Below are 23963 nucleotides of genomic sequence, written 5' to 3'. Positions count from 1 at the left end.
ATGAACTCGTACAAGATTGAGTAAGTAACTAGCCATTCACGCTCTCGTGCAAGATTGAGTTTAGTAACTAGCCAAAACTTCACGCACTCGTTCAAGATTGAGTTCAGTTACTAGCCAAAGATTCAAGCACTCGTTCAAGATTGAGTTCAGCTACTAGACAAAGCTTCACGCACTCGTGCAAGATTGAGTTCAGTTACTAGCCAAAGCTTCACGCACTCGTGCAAGATTGAGTTCATTAACTAGCCAACGCTTCAAGTTACTAGCCAAAGCTTCAAACATGCCAGACAGAGTTAAGAAATTGACCAAGCTCTAGATCAGTAGATCTAATTCAATAATTAGCCAATGTTTCAAGTATAGAAGACAATGTCAATGATTCATGCACTCGTGCACGATTGAGTTCAATGAAAAAGTTTCACATTTAGTTTCATGACTAATCAATATTTCAGGCACTCGTGCAAGATTAAGCTCAATGACCCGTCAAAGCTTCACACACTCGTGCAAGATTGGGTTCCATGAATAGTCATACCTTCAAGCATACTAGATAGAGTTCAATTACTCTTCAAAGCGTCACGCACGTGGGCAATATCGAGCTTTTACTTGTGAAGATAGAGTTCAGTGGAAAGTTAAAACTTCATACATGCAAACCCGATAAACCTTTAAGCGTACACAAGACCAGGTTCAATAAACACAGAAAGTACAAGTACATGTACTATCAATTTAATTAACATAACATAACATAATATTCATTCAGCATTAAATGTTACAACATTTATAGCCATTTCAATATATAATACAAGCATATAAGGGAAATATAATTGAAACAATTTTGAACAAACATGGGACTTTTTGTTCGGGTATTTTGTTTTCATACAGCTGTTCGAGCATTTATTTTCAACGCAGGAGAAAGTAAAATACAACACATCTTGTCAGGATTAACTTTTCTACTTAGCAGGAAAAATATACCACCAAAATACATGTAGCAACGAATCGAAACTTAACATAAGTGCGTGAATTGATGAATAACTTTTCAGAGAAATATAATTGTAAGTTATTCTAACTAGATCAGAATTGAAAAAAAGGTTTAAGTACTGTATTTCCCAGTACAATTTACTTTTATGCATATGAAAACAATGTATCTGAATGTAAATGTGTTTAAAAAAACCACAAAAAAAAAACAACAAACAAATATTATTGATGAAACAGTGTATCGACATATTTTGTTAAATAGTAAGGAAATGGGAGGTAATCCATACCGACTTAAAACCAACCATGGGAAATAATTACGCGTCATGTGACTCAAGTACAAAATACACACTCTGATCACGTGATTCCAGATTCACAAGCAGCTGTGAAACAGCTGATCGACTAATGGAAAGTTTCACTTAAATACTAACAAAAATTGTGTATTAAAAGTGATTTCATTGGAAAGGATGGTAACTATTTATATTCATATTATATTTCCTTGTTTAATATCCGCTTTTCATAGTTAGAAATGTTTAAGCTTGAACGATATATTCTTTGTTTACATTTTTTTAAACTCTACGCAGTAGGGATTTGTTTATATTTTTACGGCGTATTATGTCAGATATGTTTTCATTTCAGTTCAAGGTCTATTATAAATAACAATATCTTAAGGGTTTAATGCAATAAAGTTACGTTACAATAACACGATACGATTGCACATGTTTATATCTGAATGGATAACCGAATATTCTAGAATATTATAGTATCACGACTTTTAATTAAAGCTATGTACAACGCTATATAGTAAATGCGGCCTTAAGTTTAAAATAGGGAAACTATTAATTGGTAGTATGTTTGTTCTTGTTGAACTAATTGTACTGTGAGTTAAGATATTGACATTATTGTGATATTTTATGTAAGTTAATATCCCCCAATCTACGTATAAAGCAGGTCCCTCTTTATGAAAATCCCTGGTAGAGGCCAGGTTTAGATCTTGAATAATAATAATAATAATAATAATAATAATAATAATAATAATAATCCACTAAAAACCATCTCTGGCTTTGAGAGTTACATATATTATGACTTTTCATTGATGGTTTATTTTCATTTTAAAGTGTTCTCAAAGTGTTCATTTCCTCATTTCCCTGATCAGACCTATGTATACCAATATTCACAGTCATACTTTTTGGCATACTGTATGCTGTGTATTTATTGTAAATATCTATTTCCATGTTAACAACACCTTTGGGATTCTGCTGTCAGTTATTTTTTCGCACCCTGTGAACTAGCCATAGGCGGAGGTTAAATGTCAGAAAGCAAACGTAAAAAGAAAACACATTTTACAATAATCAATAGTATACTCCATCTAATTTAATATCAACAACAAAGGGAATATATATTGACATATTGGAATTTTCTCTGTGTTCAAATAATACAGTACACGACATGCTTCATTGACAAGCAGCTGCAGACGATAAAATTATTACCGTGATTATGGATATTTAAATTGTGAGAAGCAGGCGTCAATGTTACGCACATTTCTTCACAATTCCTAAATTTACCCAATCACAAAAATGTTTATATTGCCTTGCCTTCTGGTTAATTGTAAGTGCCAGTTAGTAATCCAAACAGCGTTCTTTTTATCGATATCATGGTAATAATTAAAACACGAATGCTAACAGAAAGAAAGAAATCGTCCGGACATTTCATAAAATCGATATCATTCTCATGTAATTCCTAGGCATTTTAACAAAACACAATACATGTATATGTTCTGTGACAACTGAATTATTAAATGACTGAAATTGTATGTTTTGAATAATTAGATAGTTCAAATTATCAAATTATTTGGTACATTTCATTTACTTCTGCTCTAAACGTTTAATGATAGCTAAAACCGCTCACACATTGTCAAAATATAGATTTAAAATGTTAATTACGTATACTGTACATGTAAATTGTTAATCACAGTGTTGGTATATTGTTTAAAACTTACATGTACATGCTTGTTGCTTTTAATGTTCATGTATATTTGTTAATAATGTACATGTATATTGTTTATTGTGTACACGTATATTGTTAATAATATACATGTATATTGTTAATAATGTACATGTTTGTTGTTTATAATGTTCATGTATAATGTTTATAACTTACATGTACATGTATATTTGTTATAATAATGTACATTTATATTGTTTATAATGTACATGTGTTTATACTGTACATTTATATTGTTTTCAATGTACATACCTACCTACCTATCCTCTTCATGCAAGGTGGCACATAAGACTGACACAAGTCTCCTCCATTTTGGTCTATCCTTTGCAACCTTCTCTACAGTAAAGTTCTTTCCAGGTTTTTCCCATCTTTTTTATTTCAGTGTCTTTGTTTCTCCTCCATGTTTCTCTGGGTCCTCTATACTTCTTTTTCCTTCTGCTTGTGTCCATTTGATGGCACTCTTGCATTTGACCCTGAAGTCGGTATATTTCGTAAATGTTACGATCTACTTGTAAATAGATATGAATGTTAATATCCAATAGTTAAAATGGTGTAAATTAAAAAAAAACCCTCTCAGAGCAATTGGTAAAGGGGTTTGACTTGAAGAATTGTAGAAGTTTTTATTGGTTGGTTCGAATCCTATTTCATCGATTTATTTTTAATTTTAATTTCAAACAATGCCATTCTCTTAAAACTATTGCAAACCTTTTTTGTTGTGTATACTATCTGTGTAGCATATTTAATAATAAAGCGTGTGTACGCTAAAGCCTAGATGGCATAATGTCACATAAAGAGCCGTAATATACTGTAATGAAATAAAAAAAACTATATAATTGTGTATAAAAATACCACTTAAAAGGGTATTCTAAAACCAGGTGTAGTAAAACGATTTCAAATTAATTTTTGCAAGTAAATTTAAAAAAAAATCATAACGGGTAAGGGAATTGGTAAGGAATCGAACCAGAGACCTTCATATCGGTCATACACCACACATCAGTGACAAGTGCAGTTAGTAAATATATCGATATATTCAACATGTACTACATGGTCAGTGTTTATTCAAATGACCTTTACGAAAGTTAATGAAGTGCCAGGTCAATATTGTTGGACAATACATGTATATTTGTTAATAATGTACACGTGTACAGTATTGTTTATAGTGTACATGTATAATTGTATTGGTTAATAATGAACATATACATTATATTATATATATTATTAATGAATATATATTATTTAATAATGAACATGTATATATAATCAATATGAAGGAGGAAGAAAAATATTAATAAAGATGTCAGATCATGAAACATAATAATGATAGTGAGGAAGTCAATTAAATTTCAATGGATACATAAATTATATAAATGCGCCTTCACGAATAAATAATTCTTCATTAAATCATAATATTGACTATAACAATATACAGTAGGCCTCGTGTGAACGAACGTGTGTTTACAAATTACAAGAATGTATTGCATCATTTGTTTTTATCAGTCAGCTGATATGTTTGCCAAAAACAACATAAGGAACAACAAAAACATCATGAAAAATACCAACGAAACCATGAAAAGGAAAAAAAAATCATCAACAAACAAACATAATAGAAGGCACAGAAATATCCGTAGTGCACGTTATCGCAAGTTGTTTTTGATGCATTAATCTTCGACATTTCCTTCTGCCATACCTTTGTAATTGTCGGTGCATGATTTGCCAAATGTTGATTTACTATTTGACATTTAGCACTAACGTATCATTCCTGGCTTAGTCATTCACTTACTAACAATAAATAAGATTACAAACATTAATCTACTAGATATATTAATGTTTTCATGGTGTTACAAAATGTATTAGTAACATAATACAACAAATTTGTAATTTTAGAACCACTTTTAAAGTGAATATAGTGAAAAATCCAACAACAACACCCCACCCCCCCCCCCCACCCCACCAAAATTTTTTTTAAAAAATACATCTCCCCGGAAAAAAAAACAACAACGTTTTGTCAAAATATGAAAGAAAAAGATGAAAATAGAGTCTCTTTCGTGAAACTATAGCAAACTACACCAAGATGGTTCCATACAAACTATTCAATCTTTATAATAAAGGAACAGATGATTCAGATAATAGGACAACAATCAACGTCCTTGAAACTATATAAAGTACAGCAAAGTTACAAAGCTTTTTAGAAACATAATAAAACATTTCGAATTTTAATGTTGAATAATGAACTTAATAGTCCATTACCAAACTATTAATTCTATTACATGATCTACAGTAAGGTTACTGTGAAGCCTTGTGATCTGACATTTTGATACGTATCCTTTAGCATGCTAAACAGATAATACTGTATATTATATAGGATTTTTTTTGTTTGTTTATTTTACGCCTTTTCCCAACATTATTTCAGTCATATAGGCGGGTAGTTCTTGGAGAGTAACACCAGTACTAGACTACCTGCCTCCGCGCTAAACTACCAAAGCATGTCCCGGGGATCGAACCCACGCCAGAGAGGTAACTGGATTAGAAGTCACCGACTCTAACCCCTCGACCACGGAGCCGGTTCAATATTATATAGGAACAAACTATTTTTTTCAAATTGATTCTAACAAACAGTTCTAACTTGAACCACCTCAACAAAGTATTGCCTTTCTGTCATTGCTATAAACCTGCTTCATTCGTTTACTTATTGATTATTGATTTATTTTGATCTGGATTCTTATCGATCTGTCAATGCATTATTAACACGATTCGGTCCATATGGCATTACGGTTAATATTTATTATGATTCTTCACCCATCACGAGGTCGTGACAATTCGGAACATTCCGGTCGGTACTGTCGGTTTTCGTATCCAAGTAAGATGTTTAAACATGCGAAGTTATATATATGTATATGTATGTATTTTTAATGGTTAATATTTTATAAACATAGTTTTCAATCATGCTCTTTCTTGTGTATCATTTATGAACTATATTCATGTTTACAATCAGTATACCGTATCTAGAGAATATTGACATTTTCGTTCTGCTTATTTTCACATTTGTCATTTTTTATAACAAGATTATTGAAAAATACCTTAGGGAACCCGTTTCTAGTTGACTGATTACTGAAGCTAATTTTACGGTTTATAAATTTTATAAACAATATTGAGTACATACGAGCTTGAAAATTGAGTACTCGTATAGTTTTATTATATACCCTTTTAACTAAAAACTAACTATTCACAGTTACATTTCTAAAAAAGTTTAAATTCAGTTTGCCAAACGCAAAATCAAGAAAACCGAACATGTGCGGAATGACGCTGGTATTTTCACAAGTTTTAGGAAAAACAACATTTAAGTCCATTATCTTAATTGTGGTTGGTTAAAATTAGGCAAGTTTCTAGGAAAACGACTTATTACGCAGAAATAAAAGGAAATATTCGCGTACAAACAGTCCTTAAGTGATAAAATCAATTTACTAATGACAACTTTTTCTACTTATTATTATAGGCTTTTACAGAAATATGTCTTTGAATTCACGTAACAGAATGGTGCAAAACAATATGTGAAAATTTTGTTTCTCCTGCCACGTGTATAACGGTTAAATGTTAGTTAAAAACAACAACATAATAAAAACTTTCTCCTTTAGTATTCATCCGCCTTTTTTATACCCTTCTCTTTTACCGATAACTACATTTATTTTACTTTAAAGTGTTTCATGTCATTTATTTTAATTCTGATTAAGCCGGTGCTAAGGGGCCTACATTTACAGCTACAGCCAATTTCAGTTTTTCTGGTGCTTGGTGACATTTGAATCATTTTACCCATCTGCTATCGAGACCATCTCCTCTTTAATCAATTACTTCACTCTTTTACGTTTCCCGCTATACTTTTTAAAGGCACATTATGCCTGTGATAAAAGAAGAACATTTAAACAAATTAGTATTTTGACTTTGAAACAAAATACTAAATCACTAAAACTATACTAATTACCAAAAAGTAACAGAAGAAAAAGATGATTTAGGTATTTGGCTAATGAGTAACTTTTTGGAAACTATTTACCGATCTCTTATTTTTCTTGTCCCTACCATTTACGATATCCTTAATGAAGATTATCCCTGACATCTTCAGCAACATTTTCTGCTCTTCTTTTTGTCTTTATAGGATCTTCTTCAACATTTAAAGAAGAACCGTTCACCATTTGTCATTTATTCCATTGAAAAAAAAGTTGTACTAAGTACTAAATTGTCTGTGGCACCAGCTCAATTTTGTTTATGTTTGCTGGGATTGTATACATGTATTTTGGATACACCAATTACAACTTCCGGATATTTGTCCTTGATATTCTCTTAGTTTTAGTTCAACTTAGTGTTGGTTCAAGGTCATAAATTTTACATGTACTAGGATAGAAAGTGTCATTAAGGCAAAAAGTGCCCAAAAAACGTCTCGCCTGCCTGTCTTTTTTCTATAAGTTTACTCATTCAAAAGTATACTTTATATATGTAGGTAGATATGTATGTAGCAGTTTTTTTTATACCAATTAGAAAATGAATTTGACATTTCGAATGATCGGGTTTGAGTATTTTTATTCATGCAAGGGCTGCATTCTTTTATATGGAGAAGTGACTCGTATAGTTGACAGAAACTATGTGGTTCCAGTGTATATACTCCGTGCTGAAACTTTTACCATTTAAATGAAATAAAAAATTAGAATGTTTTATACAGTTTTATACGGTTATCTATAAAGGAATTTTGTAAGAGCAAAGGTTCAATCTGATTGGTGACATTATATTCAGGCTTAAGTTTTTTACGAATCTTTTGCGGAATAGTGAAAAAGATTAAATTAACTTTAAGTGAAAAGCTCCGGGGAACTTGAAAGAAATTATCTAAAGTTTCTTTCCCTTTTGAATCTGACATTTTAATTACACTACTATCAGCTGATCGTTTATTGTAATGTCTTTTGATATTGGACTGGGAGACATTATTCAATTTATCTATGTAAATTTGAAGTTTTCTCATATTTCTCTTCAAGAAATGAGATTTCCAAAATTTTACAGCTTTTTCCATTTTTTCCTCATAGTTTCTCCGAAGTTTGCTACAAACGGTGATGCTTCTCGCATTTTCTGTACAGTATGGCGTTTCCCGTCTCGAGTTTGTGTTAGGCCGGGCTTTCCATATTTCACAACAAGCAGTTTTGTTTGCACCATTTCTATGCATCGAGCGATTTCCGCATTTGCTTCAATGAATGAAGTTTTTTTTAAAGGCATTGCATTTCGCATATTTTTGCATGGAAAACGGTCTAATTGATAACTGCTTCTTGTATTTCTACATTTGGACACTATTCTCCCATTTTTGTCATTTATGGAAATAACGTTTCCCGTATTTGCTAGACATTCTGTAAAATATTTGATAATGTTGTTGCAGTTATACGGAATGATACTTCCCTATTTGCAACACAAATTTTACACAATTTCCTGCCATTGTCGGAACACAATTTCCTGTGTTCATAGTACAAGCGTTGTTCCGAACATTATATCCAGCATACTTTGTCTTTATTAGTTTGTTGTCATCATTTAGACTCTTAGTTTCAATCCTTGACATAGAAATTGATAGGGATGATTTTCTAACAAGAGAAAGCATGACACTGATGAAAAAAAACACAAAGCAATTTGTAAGGATACTCTTCTGAAAAAAAAAATGGCATCGTCTTATTTCATAGTACGGATTCATTCTGTTTTGTTCCTTAATCACCCATACAAAACAAATCTATCATTAGTGCATCACGACTGATACAGAACCGTATACAAATGAAAGCTTTTGTTGTATTTCATGCTGACAAGATGAACGCTTCGTGTATTTGATAGTTCCAGGGATATTACAAATAGTGTAGGATTTCCACCAAAAGTTAGACCACTTTTTATCATGCCATTACTATGACAACTGCCTGATAAAGCCTGTCTGAGAACATCAACCTTTCTCAGTCAGTGACTTGAGAACACTATGTTCCTACGCCAGATCAGCATTAATGATGTTTATTGTTGGTATTGTTTAATTGACTTTGCTGAATATTTATGATAATACACAGTAAATAAATTGTTAAAAAGATTGTACCAAAAATTGTGTTGTGTTATAAAAAATTATTGGTAAAAACCCTCGGACTACTTTTTGGCGTAAAACCCTCTTGTGGTTACCGTACTTTCAGAAATTTAGCGCCCCGAATTAAAAAAATAAGATGCAAAGTCATAATAGAGGCATGATAAAAAGAATAACAGGTTACTGTCTTTTGAGAAAGGGTTTCTCAGACTCGGCTAGATATGGTCCGGAAGGGGCTCGGCAAGCCTCGCCCCTTCCAGGACCATATCTAACCTCGTCTGAGAAACCCTTTCTCAAAAGACAGTAACCTGTTATTCTCTATATATATCTTGACTTAATGAAAAAAACCTTTTAACATCAGAAACAGCAGAAGTAATTACTTCAAAACAGACAGACATAGCCTTTGGCAGTCACGTTATACCATATTTCGAAATGAGCCGGGTCACGACAAAATCGACATAATGTGTTTGCGACCAGCATGGATTCAGACCAGCCTGCGCATCCGCGCAGTCTGATCAGGATCCATGCTGTTCGCTTACCAACTCTATTGCAAGTAGAGAAACTGATAGCGAACAGCATGGATCCTGATCAGACTGCGCGGATGCGCAGGCTGGTCTGGATCCATGCTGGTCGCAAACACATTATGTTGGTTTTGTCATGACGCGGCTCAAATATATTTTCAGGTTTGTTATTTTGTCTGTTCCTTACAAAAAATGCCGCCAGAATCAGACATAGACTTAGGGTGAAAAATATGACGAATTTATTAAAGAAAATTGTAATCAAGTAAGTCGCTTCTTCCGCGTATAGTGAAAAAATGTATTGAAGTCATAAGGTGTGCTGATGGATGAAATATTTTAACAGTGTACATGCAAATAATCTTGATATTAGAACTGTATACAAATGTCTTCAATGCTGCTTGAAGATGGATAAAACGCTTTCAAGAGTTGTTTAAAGAAATATTGCGTAAATTTGTCTTGCCTATCTCATTTTACTAGCAAATATTCTCTATGACTATAGTGGTATGTTATAGTATAATTTCTACAGTACACAGGTACCAATGCTTGTTAAGTACAGTGAAAATAATGTCATTAATAATTACACTGTCAAACATTTTTATACATTTGTTTCCAACAATATATACATGTAATAAATATAATATTTAAGTGGAACCTAAGAGGCTCTCTAAATTTCATACATTTGTTTAAAAGGACTAAAGGCAAACCGAGTTGAAAATCGGATAATATATTCTAACTGTTCAGAAATCAAACAGAAATTATCTATTCCTAATTCAAGTCTATGGGTCAAGATAGATTAGTCAAAGCTGCTGGTGTAAACGAGTGAATTAAAACGTAGATAATATGTCCAGTTTTAATCATGTTTGTTCCATGAATATATTAGTTTCAATCGAATTTAAATCCAGATGAACCGGTCACATACTCACATCTTTACACGGATTAGATTAAAAGACTAGTGACAAACTTTAGATGCAATTATGTGAAAGAGGTCAGAAAATGGAAATATGTTGTTTATCAGCTGACAAAATATCAACATTTGTTCTATTGTTTAAACATATTCTCTGCTCAAATTTAATATTAAAAAGTATTGACAATGGATAATTTCCAACACTTAAAAGCAGTTGTTTCTGGTGAGCGACTCAGGGCCATCATGACCCTCTTGTTATTTTTTACCTCTTATCATAATTGTCTGTATCGTATACAGCTGTTTTCGTTTATAGCTGTCGATATATAAGACGATGAATTGATTGATTCAATGTTAATTGTCAGATTTGCTTATTCTCTTTGTAGATATACGTTGTATTTACGTAACTGTTAGCACAAACGGGATTTCAGTCAATTAATGGATCGGCACGATTCCTTCATAAATATTTAAACGATCTCTCTACAGATAAGATATTCGTCGTATTGATGCTATTGCAAATTTAGAGTAACAATAACGTCAGTAATGTAATTTCAATTTTTTGTGTTTCACCGAGTTTCATTAAATGAGATTTGTCATTTTTTATTATTTCAATCTTGTATCAATTTTATTTAAAGTCGGTGCTAGGGGGCGTGGTTTACCATTATTGTCCGTAAATAGGGTCAATAAAATCGAGCTCGAAACATTTTCAATTTTTGCCGTTTTGGCGTTCTTTTGGGACTCTGTTTTTACTTTTTTGTTAATATATGACATAAGTTACTATGAATTATGTATAACTTTTGTCTGCGACAGAGTCTTTTTTGTAAAGTCATTCGTATTAAGTATAACTGTTTTCCCTCCCACTCTCCTCAGTTTCTTAGTCTAATTTCAATTGCTGATTGCAAATAGTTTATTTAAAATTTATTTTAAATAATTGTAAGAGTGAGTGTAGTAAACGTGTAAAGCGAGTTATTACTGGCCACAACATCAAATTGAGTACATGTACTACTAAATAGAACCCCTCAAGTTAAGTTCATAATCGAACTCAACCGAAAAGTAGAACTGATATTGTTATGGAAAAATTAGATAAAGATATTCCTAAGAATTCTTTCCGATAAGTGACATTGTTTAAAACATATGATAGAGAGATCTACATGTATAAGAAAATATAAGACGGTGTAGCATAATTATGACCTTTATTTCTTTGCCGGGATAAAGTACAGATTAATTGAGCTTTGAATTGATCTTATTTTCCCTCCTTCGGCGTTCCACATCTACGTTTATTTGTACTAGTAAAAACACAACAAAAACCCCAAGAAAACTTGTCTTAAATAATGATGGAAGTTTGTCTTTAATAATGATAGAAGTTAAAAATGTAATTATATGAGCTGCTTTGTTTCTAGGTATGGATGTTTTGATGATTTATACCATCAAATAGACCTTTTCGTACAAATGCACTTACAAAATGAGGAGGAATGTGGAAGAATGACATTTTCTAAGGTTTTGTCCAAATAGATTATTCTTTTCTTTAAAGTACAAATGTTTTTATACTAGCTGCATTGAAGTAAATACCAGTACTGTTGTTGATTTATGAGAAGATTATACGCCAAGCTGCTCGCCAATTTCTGCATCTTCACTTTAAATCTCTTAAATTGGTGACAGCCAGACAGCGTTGTAAATTGGTAATATGAAAAACAAAAGTACTAACTTAGCCGAGGCGTATTGTTTGAAATCAATTATTCTGTGATTAACAAGTCTGAATATATTCAAAGTTTGTATGCCAATATTAAGTTTGTGTTCAGAGATTTTGATTTTATTTTGATGATGTACATGTATTTGTATGTGTTTCGTAAAAATTGTTTTACATTGAAAATGGTTGACTGCTTTGTAATGACGTTTGACTTGTTGCTGCTCTTAAAAAATAATTACTGATTACCTTTGCTCTCTTGAGCTCATCGTGCTAATGGCGAGATTTTAAAATGAACGGTTAAATGACATCTCCTCTCCACTGTAAACAACACAAGCACACACTGGAAGCTAAAATTGAATTTTAAAAATTGCAACCTTTATTAATCTTCCCCATACCCCAAAGCAAAGAGCTTTTGATATTTTGGTGTGTAGCATTGTATAGTAAATCTCTACCAACTTTTATCAGATCAAATGACCCTGGGGTCAAAATTGGCTTCGGTCCCAGGATTATTTGATACTACTTAAAGTCATATAGAAAATAGAAACCTTAACATACCTCGATCATTTCCATAGCAACCAAACCTAGAACTTAGAGACTATTGTGTGTAGCTCTATATTATTATATTATGTATAAGACCGCTTCCAAGCTTACTGGAATCATTACCTTAATTTAAAAAATTGCCCGGCATCAGGATCACTTGATATAACAGCCGCATAAGAAAACCTTTTAATAAAACCTCAATTGATGGAGCTTACATTTTAGTGAGTAGCATTGTCTACTGGTCTATTAGCAAACTTGTTTAAATCACGACCAAACCGCCTCCGTGGTCGAGGGGTTAGAGTCGAGGACTTCTAATCCAGTTACCTCTCTGGCGTGGGTTCGATCCCCGGGAGATGCTTTGGTAGTTTAGCGCGGAGGAAGGTAGTCTAGTACTGGTGTAACTCTCCAGGAACGATGGTTAGGAAACTACCCGCCTGTATGACTGAAATACTGTTGGGAAAAGGCGTGAAATGAAACAAACAAACAAACAAAAAATCACGACCATAGGGCCAATTGGCACCGCCCCGGAGTCACTTGATTAAACGTACGGGAAGAACCTTTTCATAACTGAACGTTCCAAGGACAGGGTGATCCCTGGGAAACATTAATCACATAAAACAACATGAGCTTAAAGCATAGATATTTTGTTTGTAGCATATGATATTAGACCAACCACTACGAAGTTGTTTTTTTTAAATTTTGCTCAATGGTGAAAGTGGAAATTTTCTGGGAGACTTTTATCTTTACATTTATAAAAGAGGATTTAAAAAAATCATTTGAGGCAAGCCATCTAGGACCATCTTGTTATCCCTCTTGCTATTGACACCATTGTTATTTGGCCAGTTTTATATCATGATGTACATTCTAGAAAAAAACTCCTTAAATTGTCCGCATAAGTTAAATATCATATACATATGTAATTTATAGAAATATGCATATGCAATTTATAGAAATATGCCATTATTTGAGACAAAACACTCCGAAACAGTCTAACAGTCTATATTATGAACAAGATAGATTTTATAATATATCTGTAACAGAATATTTTATAATGCCCCAGTTTTGATGATAAAACATGTATTTCTAATGCTAGATATTGAAGTTTTAAGGTAACATAAATAATTAAATATCTGACAATACGAGAAAACATCACAATCTCGCGGTAAAAGTAAAATGGTTAAATCAAAATCTCGCGGTTAAAGTAAAATGGTTAAATCACAATCTCGCGGTTAAAGTAGAATGGTTAAATCACGATCTCGCGGTAAAAGTAAAATGGTCAAATCACACTCTCGCAGTATGAGTAAAATGGTTAAATTACAATCTCGCAGTATGAGTAAAGTAGTTAAATCACTATCTCGCGGTAAAAGTAAAATGGTCAAATCACAATCTCGCTGTAAAAGTAAAATGGTCAAATCACAATTTCTGGGGGTAAAAGTAAAATGGATAATCACAATCTAGCAGTATGAGTAAAATGGTTAAATCACAATGTCGCGGTAAAAATAAAATAGTTTTAAACAACAATCTCGCGGTAAAAGTAAAATGGTTAAATCACAATCTCGCGGTATGAGTAAAATGGTCAAATCACAATCTCGCAGTAGTAGTAAAATTGTTTTAAAACACAATCTCGCGGTAAAAGTAAAATGGTTAAATCACAATCTCGCGGTAAAAGTAAAATGGTCAAATCACTATCTCGCAGTATCAGTAAAATGGTTAAATTACAATTTCGCAGTATGAGTAAAGTGGTTAAATCACTATCTCGCGGTAAAAGTTAAATGGTCAAATCACAATCTCGCGGTAAAAGTAAAATGGTTAAATCACAATCTCGCGGTAAAAGTAAAACGGTCAAATCACTATCTCGCAGTATCAGTAAAATGGTTAAATTACAATTTCGCAGTATGAGTAAAGTGGTTAAATCACTATCTCGCGATAAAAGTAAAATGGTCAAATCACAATCTCGCGGTAAAAGTAAAATGGTTAAATCACAATCTCGCGGTAAAAGTAAAATGGTCAAATCACAATCTCGGGGTAAAAGTAAAATGGATAAATCACGATCTAGCAGTATGGGTTAAATGGTTAAATCACACTCTCGCGGTAAAAGTAAAATGGTTTTAAACCACAATCACGCGGTAAAAGTAAAATGGTTAAATCACAATCTCGCGGTATGAGTAAAATGATTATATCACAATCTCGCGGTGAAAGTAAAATGATTAAATCACAATCTTGAGGTAAAAGTACAATGGTTAAATCACAATCTTGCGGTAAAAGTAAAATGGTTAAACCGCAATCTCGCGGAGAAAGTCAAGTGATTTAACCGCAATCTCGCGGTGAAAGTCAAGTGGTGAAACGTTTTGAAAATGTTATAATTTCTAACAACAACTACCCCCTGGTAGTCTGATTTATGTGTTATATAATATTTTGATATTGATTTTAGAGCATTTTAGATGTAAAATAGCGGCAGAAAGTAGTGTTGAATTTTCAGTAATGTGTTGTTAAAGTAGGAAATGTAAGCAAAGAAGTATTTTGAATTCCATACAAAATACGAACTCTCTATTCTTCTACCAATTGCCAAAGAGCAAAAGAAGAGAAAAATAGTAATATATAAAAATATAATATACATGTATATAGCCAATGAGTATTTTTTTGTAAAAAGATACCAAAATTAAAATGTTGTTAAAAAATAAAGAAATAGTTAAATTTCATGGGCTTTATGGGCCTTTAAGCGTGAAGTATCCGCTGAAATAAACATAATTTTATGTCAAAATGATTCATATATCGACAGTAAATATCTTCATATTTTATCTTAAGTTAGACAAATAAAATTTTAAGACATGCACTTGAAACCGAAACCGATACAGACATGCTCTTGATAAAAGTGTCAGCTATCAAGTTACAAATGACACAGTTTCAGGACATTGTTTTACATAATAAAACTGACTTTCGTAGTCAGGAGCCTAATTGAAAAAGATTATTAATGACATTGTCCGTAAAACGAATAATCGCATTATGTCTTGTTTTTATCCGCATTGATAGAATACCATTTATTATTTTTTTTATTCTAGAATTGCGACACCTTCAGTTAAAACCGAGATTCTAAAAAAAAAAAAAAAAAAAAAAAAAAAAAAAAAAACTGAAACATCTCGTGTTTAATCTTAAATTCTTTTTATGTCTTTTTATGTCTTTTATGTTTTTTTTTTTGGAAACTGTTATTTAAGGTATTTTATATACTCTAAATTTATTTTGAGATTTCCTTTTTTTAAAGAAAATTTTTGGCAATACTTCCAAAGCATATTTGTAATGTTTGGGCTATTTTCATTGTTGTTTTAAAGCGAGATTTGTATGAATGGAATTAAGCTTAAAAAGTAACGTTATAACAAAATAACAATGAAATAATAAAAAAAGCTGACACAGCAGGAAAAAGCAAGACAATGTATATAGATATTGAAGCTCTGTTATTCTTTAAGAACAACTTGACTTTATCTTAAATGAAGCGATAGACGAAAATACACGAGAAAAAAATCAAACATTTTAGCGTTCCTAAGCATTTTGTCATGATGTAGTATAAATGTCTTGTTTTAATTTGAGGTGTCGGTCTACTTGAGGGAAGGTTTATGGCGATAAAATTTATTATATCATTCTTTCTATGTATGCCATTTATAGACAAAAGTCCACTTGGATGTAATCTTCATAAATCATATAAAATCAATACTTTGTAAGCTTTTTACAACCAACACTTGTAATAATATATGTTTGTTTTGTTCAAGCATCTATAAATTGTTTGTAAAACACACATACACGTACCACCTCTACCAGATTTTATGTTTTATTTACTTTAGTGTCATATGTTCAATATGCACGGTTGAGGTGCCAGCACAGTGATACAATAGCATTATATCTTTTATTTTGTTATTTTGATCTCTGCTTCTCTAAAAATGTATAAAAATGAATAAATAAATTATAATAAACAAATGATGTTAAATAATAAATAAATAAATAATAATAAATAAAATAATAATAATAATAATAATAATAATAATAATAATAATAATAATAATAATAATAATAATAAATAATAATATAATAATATTAATGATAATAATAATATAATATAAATAAAAAACAACAACAGAAAAACGTTGTGAGCGGATGAACCATTAGTATGCGAAAGATAAAAAGGTCAAACTCTAAGCAGTTTATTTCCACCTACACAGTATTACATGTATGCAGTACGATAATAGTCTTTTTACACTAGTGTTCTTATTTTTCAACGAAATAATCGAGACAGAAATATTAGCACACACCACTGCTTTACGAATGTAAAACTATTTTGAAAACTTTTTAATAGAGTCTAAAAATTTCATTAGCATTCAGAGCAAACTGCCAGTTTTTAACAGCAAAATTCTGCTGTAGAAATATAAAAGTAAAATATAAGTCTTATATTTTAAAAAGGGTAAAATAGAACCAATCATTTATTTATACTTTCTGTCGAGAAGTGCTTGTTTCACAGCAACTGCCACTTTTTGGCCCTTTCCGACAGTCTTTTAATTATAAATAATAGCCGAGGACGTTCCGATTGGTTTAACAGCAATTTCAGCCTGGTGCCTGCCTTTATGTACAAATGTTTCCTTCGCCTTTTTGTAGATCAAAGAAATTCTTAAATTAAATCGTAGTTTATTGATAGGATAAATTTATATACCTTAGAGGGAATGAAATTACCATAAACATGTTAGATGTTGCATTATAAGTTGTTTGAAAGAAGTTAGAAATAAGGGTAGTTTTTTTGTAATAAAGTAATATACTAAAGAGAAATGGCGAATTGTTAACATACCCGCATAAAAGAACACTTAGTGCAGTTTTGGACGCCATAAGGCATTCTTGGTTAAAGAAGATGACAGAACATGTTCTTTTTTGAAAGATAGAAAGATACGGATGGTATATTGCACGTTACTTTTAACCTCAAAACAATAACTAATCATTCTATAGCATGAGAAGATATCTAAGATAAGATTTGCTAATTAAATATTGATTCATTATCCATTATTTCATATGAACTTCGATTCCAAGAAGGTATTTTATTTTGAAATCTATTTAGGAAAGCTCTAAAGGGCTTGTAGCCTAGCTGTATAATAAAACTTGAACATAAACAAAAATAATGAAAATGGCAAAATTAACTTGGTTAGTGCAGTATGCATAAAAAAAATATCCTGAGTAACAAGTGACCCAAGTTCGAAACCTAGCAGTTAAAATTATGTTGTGAATATATTTTAAGATACGAAAGTAATGCCAAATTAAAATCTGCAACAGTCTTAACAACATCTATTTGTCTACAGATTTACATATGGGATATGAATGCCTCGGAGTTATTGATCAATCATGATTTTGATAAAAGAAATGAATGTTTTTTGTTTTAATTATTTGATTTGTTTTTGTTAGTGTCTAATGTAATGTAGTATATTTGCTTGTATCAACGTGGCGGTACATATAATGGACAAATTTTATAATTTTGTTAGCACTACAGTATATTGTTTTCGTATATTAATCATAGATCTGTACAAACGGTAGGAAATCTCATGTACATTGAAACAATTGAGAATTGTACTGATATTATTTCTGCCGTTGACAAAGTAGATTGAGTTATTTATACAAGTATTATACATACTGATGGCGTATACAATAATAATTATACATTCTAGAAAACGGAGATCACTTGAGAACATTGAAAAAATAAAATTAGAAAAAAAAAATTACTTAGGTTCATTAAAGATTATGAAAACGTCTAAAGAAGATTCAGCGAGACTGGAGATTTGAAATTTTCTTTGTAAAGAGTTCCTCATAAGAGGACTTTTCTCCTTAAAGGAACTTCACTAAGGTGCAAAAGCCTAAAAACATCGAATTTGAATTTCTTATTGAGATCAGCTAGAGTACTCAAAACAAAAAAAATATGATCGTATTTTGGTATTATTTTGCCCCCAATTGAAGTGATAAGCGTTGTAACGTTTTTCAATTTTGGGTTAATTTTCATTATTAGAATAATTATTCTGGAGGAAAAATGGATGTGAGCGAAGTGATCTGAAAAATTTGCACACAAGTTAAATTGTTCTAGGCCTACTCAAATTGGCAATATTTGTCTTGAATAATAATTTTTCGGCCGTCCTCGTCAAAAAACCCAGTGAAGTCCCTTTAATTTAGCGGGGATCGAACCTAACGATTCACTGGAATATGTGGTGTCCAGACAGTGTTTGTCACCAAGACGCCTCATTCATTTTAGTTAAAAATATATATGTATACTTTTCACCAAGACGCTCATTAATTTTAGTTAAATATATATGTATACTTTCACCAAGACGCTCATTAATTTTAGTTAAAATATATATGTATACTTTCACCAAGACGCTCATTAATTTTAGTTAAAATATATATGTATACTTTCACCAAAACGCTCATTCATTTTAGTTAAAATATATATGTATACTTTCACCAAGACGCTCATTCATTTTAGTTAAAATATACTAGTATATGTATACTTTCACCAAGACGCTCATTCATTTTAGTTTGAATATATATGTATACTTTATTTTTGTTATCATTCTAATTCTGCATGCCTTGTATATAGAAAACTGTTTATGCTCACTTGTGTCTGCAATATTGTTAAATCGCACGTGATATCAAAACATGTTTACAATTTGTTTTACACGGCCTAACACTGAAACATTATTTATATCTTTATCATTCTACACCATTCTATCATAGAACGAGAACATTCTATAGAATATTTATTTGCCAGTATACTTTTGAATATTCTAGAAACTTTACATATCTTCTTATATAGACATATCTATACAGTCTTTTGAAGAAATAAAACGAACTTTATAGAAACTTAATCTAGAATATTCTTTGTATATACATTTGTATATGAAACAATCTTCTAGTGAGAGAGTAAGTTTAAGTGCGTTTATGTTCAAACCAGAATAAATAAGCATCGTCTGTTAAGGTCATAAATGAATCAAGAGACCGACGTGCTACTGGTGTGGCTTCCTTACTTCTTGCAAAATCTACCTCGCCTTAAGATAAACCTACACAAGATAGAACTACGCCTGACTCCCAACAAGAAAGATTTAAGACTGACTCACAACAAGACAGATGTAAGACTGACTCACAACAAGCAAGATTTAAGACTGACTCGCAACAAGCAAGATTTAAGACTGACTCTCAACAAGCAAGATTTAAGACTGACTCGCAACAAGCAAGATTTAAGACTGACTCTCAACAAGACAGATGTAAGACTGAATCGCAACAAGACAGATGTAAAACTGACTCACAACAAGGAAGATGTAAGACTGACTCTCAACAAGAAAGATGTAAGACTGAATCGCAACAAGACAGATGTAAAACTGAATCGCAACAAGAAATATTTAAATTTGACTCGCAACAAGGAAGATGAAGACTGACTCACAAAAAGAAAGATTTAAGACTGACTCACAACAAGCAAGATTTAAGACTGACTCTCAACAAGAAAGATTTAAGACTGACTCACAACAAGGAAGATGTAAGACTGACTCTCAACAAGAAAGATTTAAGACTGACTCTCAACAAGAAAGATTTAAGACTGACTCACAACAAGAAAGATTTAAGACTGACTCACAACAAGACAGATGTAAGACTGACTCACAACAAGGAAGATGTAAGACTAACTCGCAACAAGAAAGATGTAAGACTGACTCTCAACAAGAAAGATGTAAGACTGAATCGCAACAAGACAGATGTAAGACTGAATCGCAACAAGACAAATGTAAGACTGAATAGCAACAAGAAAGATTTAAATTGGACTCGCATCAAGTAAGCTTTTAAACAGACATAACAAGAAAGTTTTAAGACTGACTCGCAACAAGAAAGATTAAAGACTGACTCGCAACAAGCAAGATTTAAGACTGACTCGCAACAAGACAGATGTAAGACTGACTCTCAACAAGAAAAGATGTAAGACTTACTTCACAACAAGAAAGATTGTAAGACTGACTCTCAACAAGAAAGATGAAAGACTGAGCTCGCAACAAGAAAGATTTAAGACTGACTCACACAAAGAAAGATTTAAGACTGACTCTCAAACAAGCAAGATGTAAGACTGACTCACAAACAAGAAAGATTTTAAGACTGACTCGCAACAAGAAAGATTTAAAGACTGACTCGCAACAAGAAAGATGTAGGACTGACTCTCAACAAGAAGATGAAGACTGACTCGCAACAAGAAAGATTTAAGGACTGACTCACAACAAGAAAGATTTAAGGGGACTGACTCTCAACAAGCAAGATGTTAAGATCTGACTCACAACAAGAAAGATTTAAGACTGACTCGCAACAAGAAAGATTTAGACTGACTCACAAACAAGAAGATTTAAGACTGACTCTCAACAAGCAAGATTTAAGACTGACGAGCAACAAGAAAGATTTAAGATGACTCTCAACAAAAAGATGTAGACTGACTCTCAATTAAGAAAGATGTAAGACTGACTCACAAACAAGAAAGATTTAAGACTGACTCACAACAAGAAAGATTTAAGACTGACTCTCAACAAGACAGATGTAAGACTGAATCGCAACAAGACAGATGTAAGACTGACTCTCAACAAGAAAGATGTAAGACTGACTCTCAACAAGAAAGATGTAAGACTGACTCTCAACAAGAAAGATGTAAGACTGACTTTCAACAAGAAAGATGTAAGACTGAATCGCAACAAGACAGATGTAAGACTGACTCTCAACAAGAAAGATGTAAGACTGACTCTCAACAAGAAAGATGTAAGACTGACTCTCAACAAGAAAGATGTAAGACTGAATCGCAACAAGACAGACGTAAGACTGAATCGCAACAAGAAAGATTTAAATTTGACTCGCATCAAGTAAGCTTTTAAACAGACATAACAAGAAAGTTTTAAGACTGACTCGCAACAAGAAAGATTTAAGACGTACTCGCAACAAGACAGATGTAAGACTGACTCGCAACAAGCAAGATTTAAGACTGACTCTCAACAACAAGCAAGATGTAAGACTGACTCGCAACAAGAAAGATTTAAGACTGACTCTCAACAAGCAAGATTTAAGACTGACTCTCAACAAGCAAGATTTAAGACTGAATCGCAAAAGAAAGATGTAAGACTGACTCACAACAAGAAAGATGTAAGACTGACTCACAACAAGAAAGATTTAAGACTGACTCTCAACAAGCAAGATTTAAGACTGAATCGCAAAAGAAAGATTTAAGACTGACTCTCAACAAGAAAGATGTAAGACTGGCTCTCAACAAGCAAGATGTAAGACTGACTCACAACAAGCAAGATGTAAGACTGAATCGCAACAAGACAGATGTAAGACTGAATCGCAACAAGACAGATGTAAGACTGAATCGCAACAAGACAGATGTAAGACTGAATCGCAACAAGAAAGATGTAAGACTGAATCGCAACAAGAAAGATGTAAGACTGACTCACAACAAGCAAGATGTAAGACTGACTCTCAACAAGAAAGATGTAAGACTGACTCTCAACAAGCAAGATGTAAGATTGACTCACAACAAGCAAGATGTAAGACTGAATCGCAACAAGACAGATGTAAGACTGAATCGCAACAAGACAGATGTAAGACTGAATCGCAACAAGACAGATGTAAGACTGACTCACAACAAGCAAGATGTAAGACTGAATCGCAACAAGCAAGATGTAAGACTGACTCTCAACAAGCAAGATGTAAGACTGACTCACAACAAGCAAGATGTAAGACTGACTCACAACAAGAAAGATTTAAGACTGACTCTCAACAAGCAAGATTTAAAGACTGACTCTCAACAAGCAAGATTTAAGACTGACTCGCAACAAGACAGATGTAAGACTGAATCGCAACAAGACAGATGTAAGACTGACTCGCAACAAGAAAGATTTAAGACTGACTCTCAACAAGCAAGAATTAAGACTGACTCACAACAAGACAGATGTAAGACTGACTCACAACAAGAAAGATTTAAGACTGACTCTCAACAAGCAAGAATTAAGACTGACTCACAACAAGACAGATGTAAGACTGACTCGCAACAAGACAGATGTAAGACTTACTCACAACAAGAAAGATTTAAGACTGACTCTCAACAAGCAAGATTTAAGACTGACTTACAACAAGACAGATGTAAGACTGACTCGCAACAAGACAGATGTAAGACTGACTCGCAACAAGACAGGTTTAAGACTGACTCTCAACAAGCAAGATTTAAGACTGACTCTCAACAAGCAAGATTTAAGACTGACTCGCAACAAGACAGATGTAAGACTGAATTCGCAACAAGACAGATGTAAGACTGACTCGCAACAAGAAAGATTTAAGACTGACTCTCAACAAGCAAGAAATTAAGACTGACTCACAACAAGACAGATGTAAGACTGACTCACAACAAGAAAGATTTTAAGACTGACTCTCAACAAGCAAGAATTAAGACTGACTCACAACAAGACAGATGTAAGACTGACTCGCAACAAGACAGATGTAAGACTTACTCACAACAAGAAAGATTTAAGACTGACTCTCAACAAGCAAGATTTAAGACTGACTTACAACAAGACAGATGTAAGACTGACTCGCAACAAGACAGATGTAAGACTTACTCACAACAAGAAAGATTTAAGACTGACTCTCAACAAGCAAGATTTAAGTCTGACTCACAACAAGCAAGATTTAAGACTGACTCGCAACAAGACAGATGTAAGACTGACTCACAACAAGACAGATGTAAGACTGAATCGCAACAAGACAGATGTAAGACTGACTCACAATAAAGAAAGATCTTAGACTGACTCAGCAGGAGGTATATCTATACAGGTTAATGTTAAATGTGTTGTTGTATCTGTAAGTAACGTACATAAACGCGCTCGACTTCAAAGGAAATACATAACCCCTCTTTCTATATTCTCATTAAAAATCTGATGCTTATCAATTATGTTTTCTATCAGGAAAATAAGTAGGCTAATTTCATCTATTTTGAATCAGCAAGCTATTTTAAAGGCCACAAAAGTTCCAGTGAACCTTGAAAGATAATTTTGTTTGTTCTTTACAACATTAAGCTTTAAATACAGTGGGAATGTACATTATTTTTTCCAAAGAGGGATAAAGTAATATTCAATATATCTTTTAACTAGGACAAGACAAGGTAAGACATCTGCTCGAAATATTAATGAAATATAAATGATGTGTTTATTTTTTTTATTGTTTAACACAGACTTATAATCTAGACCACGA

The 23963-nt window shown here is 32.4% G+C and overlaps 2 protein-coding genes across 2 annotated transcripts in view; both read left to right on the top strand.

Moving 5' to 3' along the window:
• Positions 1–1184: 1184 nt before the first annotated feature.
• Positions 1185–23963, top strand: part of LOC132722754 (monocarboxylate transporter 5-like) — a gene marked incomplete at its 3' end in the record, with an annotated part of 30050 nt that continues 7271 nt past the window's right edge. The window contains 1 exon segment of the mRNA XM_060707298.1: positions 1185–1433.
• Positions 20124–23503, top strand: LOC132722753 (caldesmon-like). Its single transcript, XM_060707297.1, has 4 exons — positions 20124–20475; positions 21183–21536; positions 21828–23022; positions 23071–23503. Exons 1-4 carry the CDS (start codon positions 20124–20126, stop codon positions 23501–23503), a joined length of 2334 nt encoding a protein of 777 aa, XP_060563280.1.

The sequence above is a fragment of the Ruditapes philippinarum genome, unplaced genomic scaffold (assembly GCF_026571515.1).
Source record: "Ruditapes philippinarum isolate M1 unplaced genomic scaffold, ASM2657151v2 ctg9008_1_1_1_1, whole genome shotgun sequence".
Taxonomy (NCBI): Eukaryota; Metazoa; Mollusca; class Bivalvia; order Venerida; family Veneridae; genus Ruditapes; species Ruditapes philippinarum.
The sequence above is the reverse complement of the archived record's forward strand: the minus strand, read 5'-3'. Positions and strand labels throughout refer to the sequence as shown.